At 47.8% G+C, this 12,923-nt stretch overlaps 1 protein-coding gene across 1 annotated transcript in view; it reads left to right on the plus strand.

The window, feature by feature from the left end:
- Positions 1-1,236: 1,236 nt before the first annotated feature.
- Positions 1,237-12,923, plus strand: part of R3HDML (R3H domain containing like) — a 41,968-nt gene continuing 30,281 nt past the window's right edge. The window contains exons 1-2 of the mRNA XM_075347750.1: positions 1,237-1,497; positions 10,357-10,475. Coding sequence (XP_075203865.1) covers positions 1,237-1,497; positions 10,357-10,475 — 380 coding nt within the window. The remainder of the gene's footprint in view (positions 1,498-10,356; positions 10,476-12,923) is intronic.

Here is a 12,923-nt window from a genome sequence, read left to right on the forward strand (position 1 = left end):
GGGCTAAGGTGAGATTGGTCAGGACAGTACTACTGTGGCCAAAGACTTCTGTATGTTGCTTCTACATTGCAGCATAATGCAAGTTAATATAGCCTCACAATTTACAGCAACTGTAAGGCTATGTGTGCACGTTGCATTCTATTCCGCAGCGTGTAATGCAGGCGTCACACGAGACGATCTATCGTGCGATATGCCGTCAGGGTCATGGTTTTCGTGACGCACATCCGGCATCATTTGCAACGTCGTTTATTTTTAAAAAATCATTTATTTTTCTTTGCGCCGGTTGTTCATCGTACCCGGGGTAGCACACATCGCTCCGTGTGACACCCCGGGAACGATGAACTGCAGCTTACCTGCGGCCGCCGGCAATGCTGAAGGAAGGAGGTGGGCGGGATGTTTACGTCCCGCTCATCTCCACCCCTCAGCTTCTATTGGCCGGCGGCTGTGTGACGTCGCTGTGACGCCGAACGTCCCACCCCCTTCAGGAAGTGGATGATCGCCGTCCACAGCGAGGTAGCTCAGCAGGTAAGTACGTGTGACGGGGGTTTAACGACTTTGTGCGACACGGGCAGTGATTTGCCCGTGACGCACAAATGACGGGGGCGGATACGATCGCTCGTGCGATCGCACAATAGATCGTATTGTGTGACGCCTGCATTAGTCACTGCTTGTGCGTCTCAGAATGCAGCCGAAAAAGCTGCGTTCTGAGACGCATTCAGCAGAACGCAACATGTGCACATGGCCTAACAAGTACGTTTCAAAAAGTCAGATCCATTAGGCCACTGGTGGACAAAGACAGAAAAGGTGGCTGCTAAGATTACTGTTGAAATCGAAGGCCCTTCTGTGACATAAGTAGGCTCTAGTATTGGGGCATAGGTGGGGGTCATGATAGAGTTTTTGCTTTACGACCGGTCATAGTCACACTTCTGTATATCAAACTTGCCAACTTTACGACAAGCTGTTCTGGGCGGAAAGTTCATTACGCTTGTCAGATTTTGGGGAATTCGGCGTGCACCCGGGAGATTTGCCAACTCTTACTGAAGTCTAGGAGGTCTCCCCTTTTTCCGGGAAAGTTGGCAAAGTATGTTGTATTTAGGTTTACGACTTACAAGTTATAGAGTACAGTATAATGGTAGAGTCACCAAGGAGTAACACATTTCTGACTTCCAGGAAAAAGTCTTGGGAAGAGAGAAGTGAGGAGTACTCAGTAGCTGCGGCATCCTCCAGAGCACAGACATGACATTGATACACATCCATCCCTTCCTCCCTGGCTTGCTCCTGTGGATTATACAGCTCTCCAGTTCTATTGTGCTGGCCAGTGCTACTGAACTGCTGCATCCTTCCAATAGCACTGACACTGACCTCATGTTTGGCATTGGGATTCCTAGAAACAGGAGGAAACGTTACATATCTCCCAGAGACATGAGCGCCTTGTTGGACTATCATAACCAAGTTCGTTCCAAAGTTTTCCCTCCAGCTGCTAATATGGAATACATGGTAAGTGGACAGTTCTGGATAGGGTTAAAAACATACTTATGTAGTAGAGCTGAATTTGACAAATACGGTAATACGCTATTAAATCTGTCAGTTAAAAAAAACTGACACATTCTAATTTTGGATAAAACCTTTCAATTCATTCCAATACATTCTGTACTTTTACAGCTGTAGTTCTGCCTCTGACCACATGGTGGCGACACGCAATATCCATAAAAATATCATAGATATGTATTTGAGCAATACTATTCCTTAGGAGTCATAGTATATACTCTATACATATACATTAATTGCCAAGTTTTATGAGATGCCCTGAGATGACTGATCCTCACAAAAGTCCAACTAAAACCAATTGCTTTAGTGCCACAAGCTTAACTCTTAAAGAGGACCAACCAGCAGGATTTTGCTATATGAGGTGCAGACAGTGCCATACAGGCAGTAAGATGCTGACTCCAGGCATACCTATTATAGAAAGATGGGATGCTTGGTTGATTACATATGCTTAATAAAAGTTGCAGAATTGCAGTGCACTTTGATTGACGGGTGCAACATGGGTGGGCCTTTGTGGGTCGGATCCTTGCGTTTATTCCACCTCCTTCGGTGTCCTTCCTCTGACTTGCTCCCCTATCTGTATTTGAATATCATGCCGTGCCACCATTGCTATAGTTGGCAACATGTGCACATTGCCCTAGTACTCAGGTCTTCATTAAAATGGCGCCAAAGTAAGCGCATGCGCGTACCACGATCTTCAACGCCATTTTATTGAACACACATGCGCCGATGCTTCTAAATGTTTTTTCCACAGTGTGTTCTATAAAATGGCACCAGAGATCGTGGTAGGCGCGTGCACTGACTCCGGCGCTATTTTAAAAAAGACCTGAGTACAGGGGCAATCTGCACACACCGCCAACAACAGCAATGGTGGCGCGGCGCGATATTCAAATAAAGAAAAGGGGGCAAGCAGAGGACGCCAGAGGAGGATTAAACGCAAGGACCTGACCAACAAAGACCCGCCCATATTGCACACATCAATAAAAATGCAGGGCTTGTCTGCAACTTTGATTAAAGATATTTAATCAACCAAGCATGTGCTCTTTCTATATCAGGTATGCCTGGATTCAGCATCTTACTGCCTCTATGGCACTGCCTTTAGTTCATATCACAAAATCCTGCTGGTTGGCCCTCTTTAAAATAATTTTCCTGCTTTAAGTAAAAAATGTATCAGTTTTATTATGATATGGTATTCCCCATTTTTAGCATCTCTACCTGCTGTCAATGAGTGGAAATATTTATTGAGCAGCTCAGTGTCAGGTCAGCCTGAGTGTAAAAAAAAGAATATATTCACTAACTATAATTAGTGAAACCAAAAATAAACACCGCTGCCGGCGACAAATCAGCGTTTTTCAGATCATCAAGAGCTGTTAAAACAGAGGAGCATACTCCTTAGGCTATGTGCGCACGGTGCGTTTTTCGCGTCGTTTTTGCGCGTTTTTCGGGTGCGTTTTTGGTCTCAAAACTGCATGACTTTGCTTCCCCAGCAAAGTCTATGAGTTTTCATTTTTGCTGTCCGCACACAACTGTTTTTTTAAGCTGCCTTTTTGAGCTTGTAAAAAAAATGGACATGTCAATTCTTTCCTGCGTTTTTCTGCGTTTTCCGCCCATGTAATGCATTGGAAAAACGCAGAGATCCAAAGCGCAGCCAAAAACGCACCAAATCGTGGTAAAAACGCATGCGACCTTGGAACCACAGGTCTCTGGTTGGTGAAGGGGGTGAGGGGTGATGCATTACATTCACACGGCCCTGTAGGGTAACACCTGTCCAGGATAGAAGAAAATTAGTCTGCTTGTCCATTGCTAATGGCTTTTACAGCATCTTATCCATCTTCACAAAAATGGGTCTAAAATGCAATACCTGACCCAGCCCATTGACAAGGGTGGCGCTGTTTCTGGTAAAACATAAAAAAAATTGTTTAAAAGAACAGAGAGTCCTCAGTGGTTGATACCTTTTAATGGCTAACTGAAAAGATGGTAATAATTGCAAGCTTTCGAGACTACTCAGGTCTCTTCATCAGGCATGGTATAACACAAAATCTGAAGAGTCACATATTTATACACAACAGGACTTAGAATAGTGCAGTCATTAAAAGGTATCAACCACTGAGGACTCTCTGTTCTTTTAAACAATTTTTTTTATCTCTACTGGCTAACACGGTACAAAGATATATTTTACTTGGTAAAACATAGACACTTTTTTACAAGGCCCCAAGCCAATGCACGCTGGTTATTGCATTCAATCAAGTCCTAAGGCAATATTACCTACTGTAGTTATCAGCCCATTTGGTACATGGACATAAGTCATATGGGGTACAGGGTTTCATTCTTTTGACTTTTTCAATACAAAAAAATGTGAATATGTTTTTTATTTATTTCAACGCTGGAATGGTATTTTAAATCTAAGTCCCTTGCCCTCTATCTTATACTCACCTGCCGCCGTCTTCATCTGTTTCCAGCGTCTCTCTGGTCTGTCTCTGGCAATTTGTAACCTGCCAGCAACTCCAATGTTTCATAGACAAGAAATCAACATATCTCTGTGTAGAGCCTAAATGTGGCTCTCATAGAGTTGTAATGAGCACTTGTGACGTAATTTCTGACTTCCGGACAGTCAGACGTTATGGGCACAAGATAGCGGTGTGGTACTACAGCCACACCGAAAAAGAATGAAGCAGCCGGAGAGTAAGTATAATTGTCGCGCCCAGGGCTATAGGGTACTCGGTCCCGGGCAATGTCTCTATTGGGAATATCACGGTTCCGTGCCCTGGGGCCTTTTTGTAATGGGGATATTTATAGGGGTGAATAAGATAATGTTCACTTGTGACGCCACTTGTGGTGTTGCGGCTAATTGTAGGGAGCCGCCGCTGCAGAATGTCTCTACTGGAGCTGGTGGCATTGGCAGCTAGAATGGTAGTCCCTCCGCAAGTAGGGTTTTGCCCCACAGGGTGTATGGTGCAGTGGGCGTCGAAAGAAGGTAGTCCACACAGGTGTTCAGTGCAACTGGTTTACTCACTGCTGGTAGATGTTGACTGGTTGCCCAAGGCCGGCTGGTTTCGCCTCCAGGTCCCCTTCATCCCAGTGCCAGTTTGGTTCTCTGGTACCTATTTCCCCTGCACCTGTCTCTGGTAAGTGGGTCCCCATTTTGTGGTTTGTCCACTTCTGTCCGCCTGATGGTAGCGTGAACCCTGTGGGGTTGGAGTCTCTGGTCCTATCCCTGGTTCTCCCTTTGCTACTGAGTCTTAGGATTCTTTAGGATCAGCAAGGTCCTTGATGGTCTCCTTGCTGTGCAGGTGTTAACAGGTTGGCTTGGAGATCTTTCCTGTCCTAGGGTCCTGTACCCCGTCGGTGTGTAGTTCTGGGAGTACTGCACCGTATTCCACCGGCAACTACTTCTCCTGGGTACCAGGTCACCGTTAACCCGAGTCAGGATGTCGCTTCGCCTTCACCTTCACTCCTCGCCTGTCTGACACTAGTCTCTCTACTCTCCACAGTCTGCCCCTCACACCTGGTCAACTAGTGGATTGGCTCCACCTAGCTGGGTACCATTGTATGGGAGATTGTTGGGGAAAACTGGGATTACCTGGGTTTTTGTTGGTACCGGCACTGGGGTTCTGGGTCCCTAAGAAGGTAAGCCCTGAACCCTTGTGGGGATGCAGAACCTTGTAGCACCCTGATAGTCTCAGGGGCACTACATAATACCAGGGGAGCAAGGGACTTACATTAAGTATAATACCTGGGGGGAAGGGACTTACATTAAGTATAATACCGGGAGGGAGCAAGGGACTTACATTGAGTATAATAACGGGGGGGAGGGGGGGGGGAGCAAGGGACTTACATTTAGAGCGCCACTCCAGGCTGAAAAGAAAAACATGCTGAAGTGGTGCTTGAACAATTTTTTGAAGCACCAATTATAGTTTGACACTTGGTTTCCTGCCTGGTATTATGGTGACACCTAGGGGTCAGAGGCAGTACATTATATATCACTGTGGATGTGGGGATCAATATAGCAACAATCAATTGTAGTGTATGCTCATATTACATTTGAGCCTTCCATCAGAGGTTTAAGGATTTCTGATGAAAGGCTGACGTGTGTTGCTTCGAAATATAGACATACCGTGACTTACATCTCTACCATAGGCTCCCACGTACTTCCCAATTCTAAAAAACAAAAAAAGAGACACGTAAAATTCTTTTTACACTTAAACAACACCCCTAACTCCGCACATAGAAATAGTGCCTCTAGTAAAATCCCATAGTATTCCCTCATCTTATGGCCCCTACACAGTATGATGCCCTCACACTGCACGTTTATCCCTCCCAGACAATATGATGTTCCCACAGTACCTCTACTACACAACCCCTATATTCTATCCTCCACACATTACAATTACCCAAAAGTGTCCCCCAAACATGATAGCACCACAGCATGTAGCCCCCAAATTGCCTCACAGCATGATGCCGAAGAATGCCTCCTTTACACATTATGAATGTCTTGAGTACCACACAACACAGTGATGCCCTCACTGCACACGCCGCAGAGGCGGGAAAAGTGACAGATCAGTTCAGGAGGTGGAAGAGAGAGGAGTAAACACTTGGGTGTCTGGGTAGTGGCCCAGGCACTAACAGCAAGGTTGGCAGACGGTGGTGGCCGTCTGCAGGAGTGGTGGAGCAACGCGGAACCGTAGGACCAGGGACGGGCGACGGCCCGCCGGTACCGACCGGGGAGCGAAGTGAAGCCAGCACACACAGGCAGGGCCATCGGACCCCGACCAGGCTTGGAGCCGCCAACAATAGTCAGATCCGAATGTGACTGGAACCCCAGGGGTTTCACAACAGCAAAAGTCTCGATTGAAGGCAACAGCCCACACCGTGAAGGTATACAGCTACCGCCTAAGGCTAAAGACCCAAGGGCCAGCGTCTGCGGGCAAACGGGCTCCTCCGGTACCCATACACCGGGGAGCGGACTACCGTTGGGAATCCATAGTAGTCAGAGAACATCAAGGTGCAGGGAAAGACTGCCGCCATCACCTGTCCGGGGAGAAGCACTGCAGCCGGCTGCGGGATCCGTCCATCCAGCCGTTTGGTTTACCGAGGAATTTATACCTTTCTTGCTGAGTGAGTACACCCGTGCCATCCGGCACCGCGCCGCGCTGTCCCTGCAACCCTGCACCTCACCAACCCTGCCTCCCCGTCACAACATCACCGGGCCCCGGGACCACCGACCCCCTACCCACGGAGGGGGAAAACAACATCCCAGCTGCTCCCTACCATCGCTCCCGGGATCCTCGTCACCAGAAGCGGTGGTGCCTATCTTCACCACGACCCGTGGGTGGCGTCACGGACTAAATCCCCCAAACCAACCACCCCTCTCACTCACGGGCGAGGAGCGCCGCTCGAGTCCCCGGATCCAGCCCACCGCTCGAGCCACTGAGCAGCAGCCGCAGCAGCGCCGGACCCGAGCGTTAGCGAGAGTGCAGCAGCGACGGCGTCCTCCCCGCCCGCGACAACTTGGAGTCACGAACAGGATCTGAACCCCTCTACTTACCAGTAGAAGTGCGCCTTGTGATCTCCGCCGGCGGCGTCCGGCCGAAAATTTTGAAGCGCCGCCATCTTGGCGCGAAAATTTCCCACTCAAGCATCTTCTCCGAGCAGGGAAGGCGCGAAAGCGAAGCCCCGCCCCCAACAAATGGAAGTGCTGAAGAGCACCAAGGGGACGCGAGAGTGTGTCTGCCTGATGTAGCCGAGGCTATAAAAGCGGGGACGCCAGGACTCTGCAGAGCTAATTGGTTCCTGGAACCAGCTTGCAACATGTCCGCACCATCTGTGAGGCCCGAGTCTCCGGAGCCTGCCTCTGGGATGGCGGCTTGGCTGAACACCCAAGTGATGCTGTTGTGCTGCCGTAACGGGGCCCAAGTACGGAACCTGCTAGATCGCTGGACCGCTGAGATGGAGGAGCTAGCTGCGGTCGTGCGGGCGCATGAAATAGAGACCATGCTAGAGGAGCTGGTGAGAGACCCACATCCTTGTGTCCCTAGAGGACCGGCCGCTGCGGCTGAAGGACTCGGTCTAACCCTGGCCCCAGCTGGGCCCGACCCATCGCCTGTGCTGACCGCCCATACAACCCCACCCAGATCACCATCCCCGATGGAGGTGGCAAAGTCCGTGTTACCCCGCCAGGGCCCGGAGGCCCGAGAAGAAGCCAGCCCACCAACCGCTGGAGCGGGTAATGTAGATGAACCGGTAGCAGACCTCCCCACCCCAACCGATGACGGGTCACTTGCCACTGGGGAGCCACGAGTCTGGGCTCAGCTGGAAACCGTTACCGGCCTGCCAAGTCCCACCGTTAGTTCCCTGGAGGAAGATGACAGCAGCAGCTCGGGGGCTGACACAGAACCGGTCTCGGAGTACGAGGAAGCGGGTGAGAGCCTTCCCAATGGCGATACGCAAGTGGCTTTCTATGTCCTGCGCGGTGGAGGGAATGGATACCGGGTGGCCCTCTCCCACCAGGCCTGCCATCGGATGTTTGCAATATTAACATCGGAAGGTGAGGCCACCTCGGAGGAAGAGGTGGAATAGGCAGCGGTCCACTGTTGCAAGCAAGTTGTCCCCCGTTGGGACCCTCAGCAGTTTGATTGAATGACTCTAATGAACCATGAAACTATCTGTTATTTCAGCCATATTACCATAGGACCGGGGACGGGCGACGGCCCGCCGGTACCGACCGGGGAGCGAAGTGAAGCCAGCACACACAGGCAGGGCCATCGGACCCCGACCAGGCTTGGAGCCGCCGACAATAGTCAGATCTGAATGTGACTGGAACCCCAGGGGGGTTTCACAACAGCAAAAGTCTCGATTGAAGGCAACAGCCCACACCGTGAGGGTATACAGTTACCGCCTAAGGCTAGAGACCCAAGGGCCATCGTCCGCAGGCAAACGGGCTCCTCCGGTACCCATACACCGGGGAGCGGACTACCGTTGGGAATCCATAGTAGTCAGAGAACATCAAGGTGCAGGGAAAGACAGCCGCCATCACCTGTCCGGGGAGAAGCACTGCAGCCGGCTGCGGGACCCGTCCATCCAGCCGTTTGGTTTACCGAGGACTTTGTACCTTTCTTGCTGAGTGAGTACACCTGTGCCATCCGGCACCGCGCCGCACTGTCCCTGCAACCCTGCACCTCACCAACCCTGCCTCCCCGTCACAACATCACCGGGCCGTGGGACCACTGACCCCTACCCACGGAGGGGGAAAACAACATCCCAGCTGCTCCCTACCATCGCTCCCGGGATCCCCGTCACCAGCAGCGGTGGTGCCTATCTTCACCACGACCCGTGGGTGGCGTCACGGACTAAATCCCCTAAACCAACCACCCCTTTCACTTACGGGCGAGGAGCGCCGCTCGAGTCCCTGGATCTGGCCCACCGCTCGAGCCACCGAGCAGCAGCAGCGCCGGACCCGAGCGTTAGCGAGAGCGCAGCAGCGACGGCGTCCTCCCCGCCCGCGACACTATCATTGCCTCCCCCACACAATATGATGTCATCGTATTGCTCTCCCACACAATGAGGCCCACCATGCAAATTGATGATTCCACAGTCTCCCCATAATTCATCACCAGTATGGTGCCTCCAACCCAATGTCAAGATAAAATACTCCCGTACCCCCTTTGTCATGATCAGCGTAACACCCCGCTCCCCCATTGTATTCAACTGTATTTGTGTCCTACTAAAGACATGTATTAGCCTGAGTGGAGATCCGCTGATTCATGGAATAGGAACATCCAAAACTTACATGGACAATATGACTGCACACACTACCCAGTCCTGCGCGCTCGCTGCCTGGGGGGTAACCCTTGCCTCTGCTCTCTCCTTCAAGCCATATATCCAAGACCTTTCTATCGCCTGCCGACTCCAACTCAAAAATATTTCCCAGATAGGTGCATTCCTTGACCAAGAATCTGCAAAAACACTAGTGCTTGCCCCCATTATCTCCCACCTGGATTACTATAACCTCCTGCTTTGTGGCCTCCCTTTTAACACTCTTACTCCCCTCCAATCTATGCTAAATTCTATTGCCCGACTAATCCACATGTCCCCTGGCTATTCTTCAGCCTCTCCTCTCTGCAAATCTCTTCACTGACTTTCCATTGTCCAAAAACGTTTCAAAACCCTAACTATGACATATAAAGCCACCCACAACCTGTCTTCTCCATACATCTGTGACCTACTCTCCTGGTATTTATCTGCACGCAACCTCTGATCGTCACAAAATCTCCTTCTTTTCACCCCTCTTATCTCCTCTTCCCACAATTGCATACAAGATTTCTCCCGCACATCCCGCACACTCTGGAACTCTCTACCCCAACACATCAGACTTTCGCCTACAATGGAAACCTTCCAAATGAACCTGAAGACCCACCTCTTCCGATAAGCCTACAACCTACAATAACCCTCAGTCTAACGTAGCATCGCAGGATCCGCTCTACCCTCACCTTCTGTAACCTCAACCCCTTCCAGTAGACTGTGAGTCCGCTCTCCCCCTGTACCAGTCTGTGACTTGAAATGTTCACAATTATTGTACATGTCTATGTATGTTGTACACATGTAAAGCGCAATGGAATACGGTAAATGCTCTAATAATAAATAATAAAAATATGTAATGCAGGGGAATACAGGGGTCCAGAAGGCTGGTCAGGGGAAAGCATCTGATCACCCCATCGGCTTTCATAGGAAAGAGTGTACTGAAACTATCTGTTATTTCAGCCATATATACTGTCTGTAATTAAGTATATTTGCTGATTTCTTTGCTTCCCAAAGGTGTGGGATGAACGACTAGCCAAGTCTGCAGAATCATGGGCAAACCAGTGCAAATGGGACCATGGACCTAACCAGCTCATGCGCTACGTGGGTCAGAATCTCTCCATTCATTCTGGAAGGTAATTCATTTGTCACTATTGATTCATAGAAAAACACATATAGCATTTTGGAAATAGGTGTAAGAATTTAATGGGGCTGTCCACTACTTGGACAAGTCCTTCTTAAAGGCCCGAGTAGCCTGAGTCCCTTTACCGTTCCAGCAGTGTCAGTGCCAGGTCTCCCAGCACCCGTGTGATATTGTTAGGCATAGTGAGTGCTGCAGTCAATCAGTGATAATTGATTGGCTGCAGCACCCACATGACAAAACATGCAAGCATTCAGGAAACCATTGCCAACATTGCAGAAAATGGCGCCTGTGTGAGAGGTGAGTATAAATTTTTCTTATTTTACTTGTGGGGTTTGGATGACTCAGTCATTTAAGAAGGGGTTATCTAAGTAGTGGGCAACCCCTTTAAAGCTTCTTCTTAAAGGAATCCCAATTTACCATATGTCATTTATAATTTCTGTTATCTTGTATGGTCGCTACACCCCTATGGCTATGTCTCTAGAAATTGTATTACAGTGCTATGCAGAAGTTTGAGCACCACTGGTCAAAATTACTATTATTGTGAACAGTTAATCAAGTTGAAAATGAAATGATCTCTAAAAGGCATAAAGTTAAAGATGACACATTTCCTTTATGTTTTAGGTAAGAACAAAAAAAAATTTTCATCTTTAACATTTTAAAAACTACAAAAATGAAAATGGGCCAATGCAAAAGTTTGAACACCCTTGGAGATTTGTGTGCTCAGATAACTTTGACTATCATTTCAGACCTTAATTAGCCTGTTAGGTTTGTGGCTTGTTCATTATTATAGTTAGGAAAGTGCAGGTAATGCAAATTTCACAGCTTTATAAAAACCCAGCTTCCTATAACCTTGTGCAAACAACATAAAACAACAGCCATGAAAGCAGCTGCCTAGCACTCTGAAAATCAAAATGGTGAAGGCCCACAAAGCAGAAGAAAGCTAGAAGGCAATAGCAAAGCGTTTTCAAGTTGCCCTTTCCTCAGTTCGAACAGTAAATCAGAAATGGCACTTACAGAAACAGTGGAGGTCAGGATAAGGTCTGGAAAACCAAGCAAAATTTCTGTGAGAGCTGCTCGTAGGATTGCTAGAGAGGCAAATCAGAACCTTCACTTCACTGCAAAAGTCCTTCAGGAAGATTTAGCCGACTCTGGAGTTGTGGTACATTGTTCTACTGTTCAGAGACACCTACAGAAAAATGGCCTTCATGGAAGAGTCATCTGAAGAAAACCTCTCCTGCGTCCTAACCATAAAATTTAGCATCAGAAGTATGCAAAATAACATCTAAACAAGACTGATGTATCTTGGAAACAAGTCGTGTTAATTGATGAGGTTAAAATAGAACTCCTTGGCCACAATGATCAAACGAAATGTGTGGGAAAAAAAGGAGACATAATGTCATGACAAGAACATCTCGCCAACCATTAAGCATGGGGGTGGATTAATCATGCTTTGGGTTGTGTTCTATCCAATGGCACTGGGAACATTTCACGGGTAGAGGGAAGAATGGATTCAATTAAAGTTTAACAAATTCTTCAAGCAAACATAACACCATCTGTAAAAAAGCTGAAGTTGAAAAGATGACTTCTACAAATGGATAAGGATCCTAAACACAATTCGAAATCCACATTAGCCTATGTCAAAACGTACAAGCTGAAGGGTTTACAATGGCCCTCACAGTCCCCTGATCTGAACATCATTGAAAATCTGTGGCTAGACCGCAAAAGAGCAGTGCATGCAAAATGACCTAGGAATCTTACTGAACAAGAAGACTTTTCCAAGGAAGAAAGCATGAAAATCCCTCAAACAAGAATTGAAAGACTCTTGGCTGGCTACAAAAAACATTTGCAAGATTTGATACTTGCCAAAGGGGGTGCTGCAGGGTACTAACCATGCAGGGTACCCAATATTTTGCATTGGCCAACTTTTATTTTTTGTTGTGAATTTAAAAATGTAAAAAATATATATATTATTTTTTTTTGTCTAAAATACAGAGGATATGTGTTATCCTTAACTTTATGGCTTTTAGAGATAATTTAATATTCAACTTGCTTAATTGTTCAGAATAGCAGTAAACTTGACCAGGGGTGCTCAAACTTTTGCATGCCACTGTATACACCAAAATAGTGGTACATATCAATACTGGTTGATATCTGAAATAAGAGGCTACAAAGTGTCCCTGAACACAAGGCTTGGCTTGGGACATCTCCATATTACCCGACTACCCAAGTTATCATTGTCATTTCCCATCCCCACTAGGTCTCAGTCATCAATATCACCTCACACAAAAAACTGACTTTGTGCTCAATGTAACCAATCAGACATCAGCTTTGATTAGATTATCTGCTCTGGAAAAATGGAAGCTGAGCTGTGATTAGTTGCTATGGGCAACACAGAAAATATGTCTGCTTTACAGTTTTGATAATGACACCTGATAAAGAA

The sequence above is a fragment of the Anomaloglossus baeobatrachus genome, chromosome 5 (assembly GCF_048569485.1).
Source record: "Anomaloglossus baeobatrachus isolate aAnoBae1 chromosome 5, aAnoBae1.hap1, whole genome shotgun sequence".
Lineage (NCBI taxonomy): Eukaryota > Metazoa > Chordata > Amphibia > Anura > Aromobatidae > Anomaloglossus > Anomaloglossus baeobatrachus.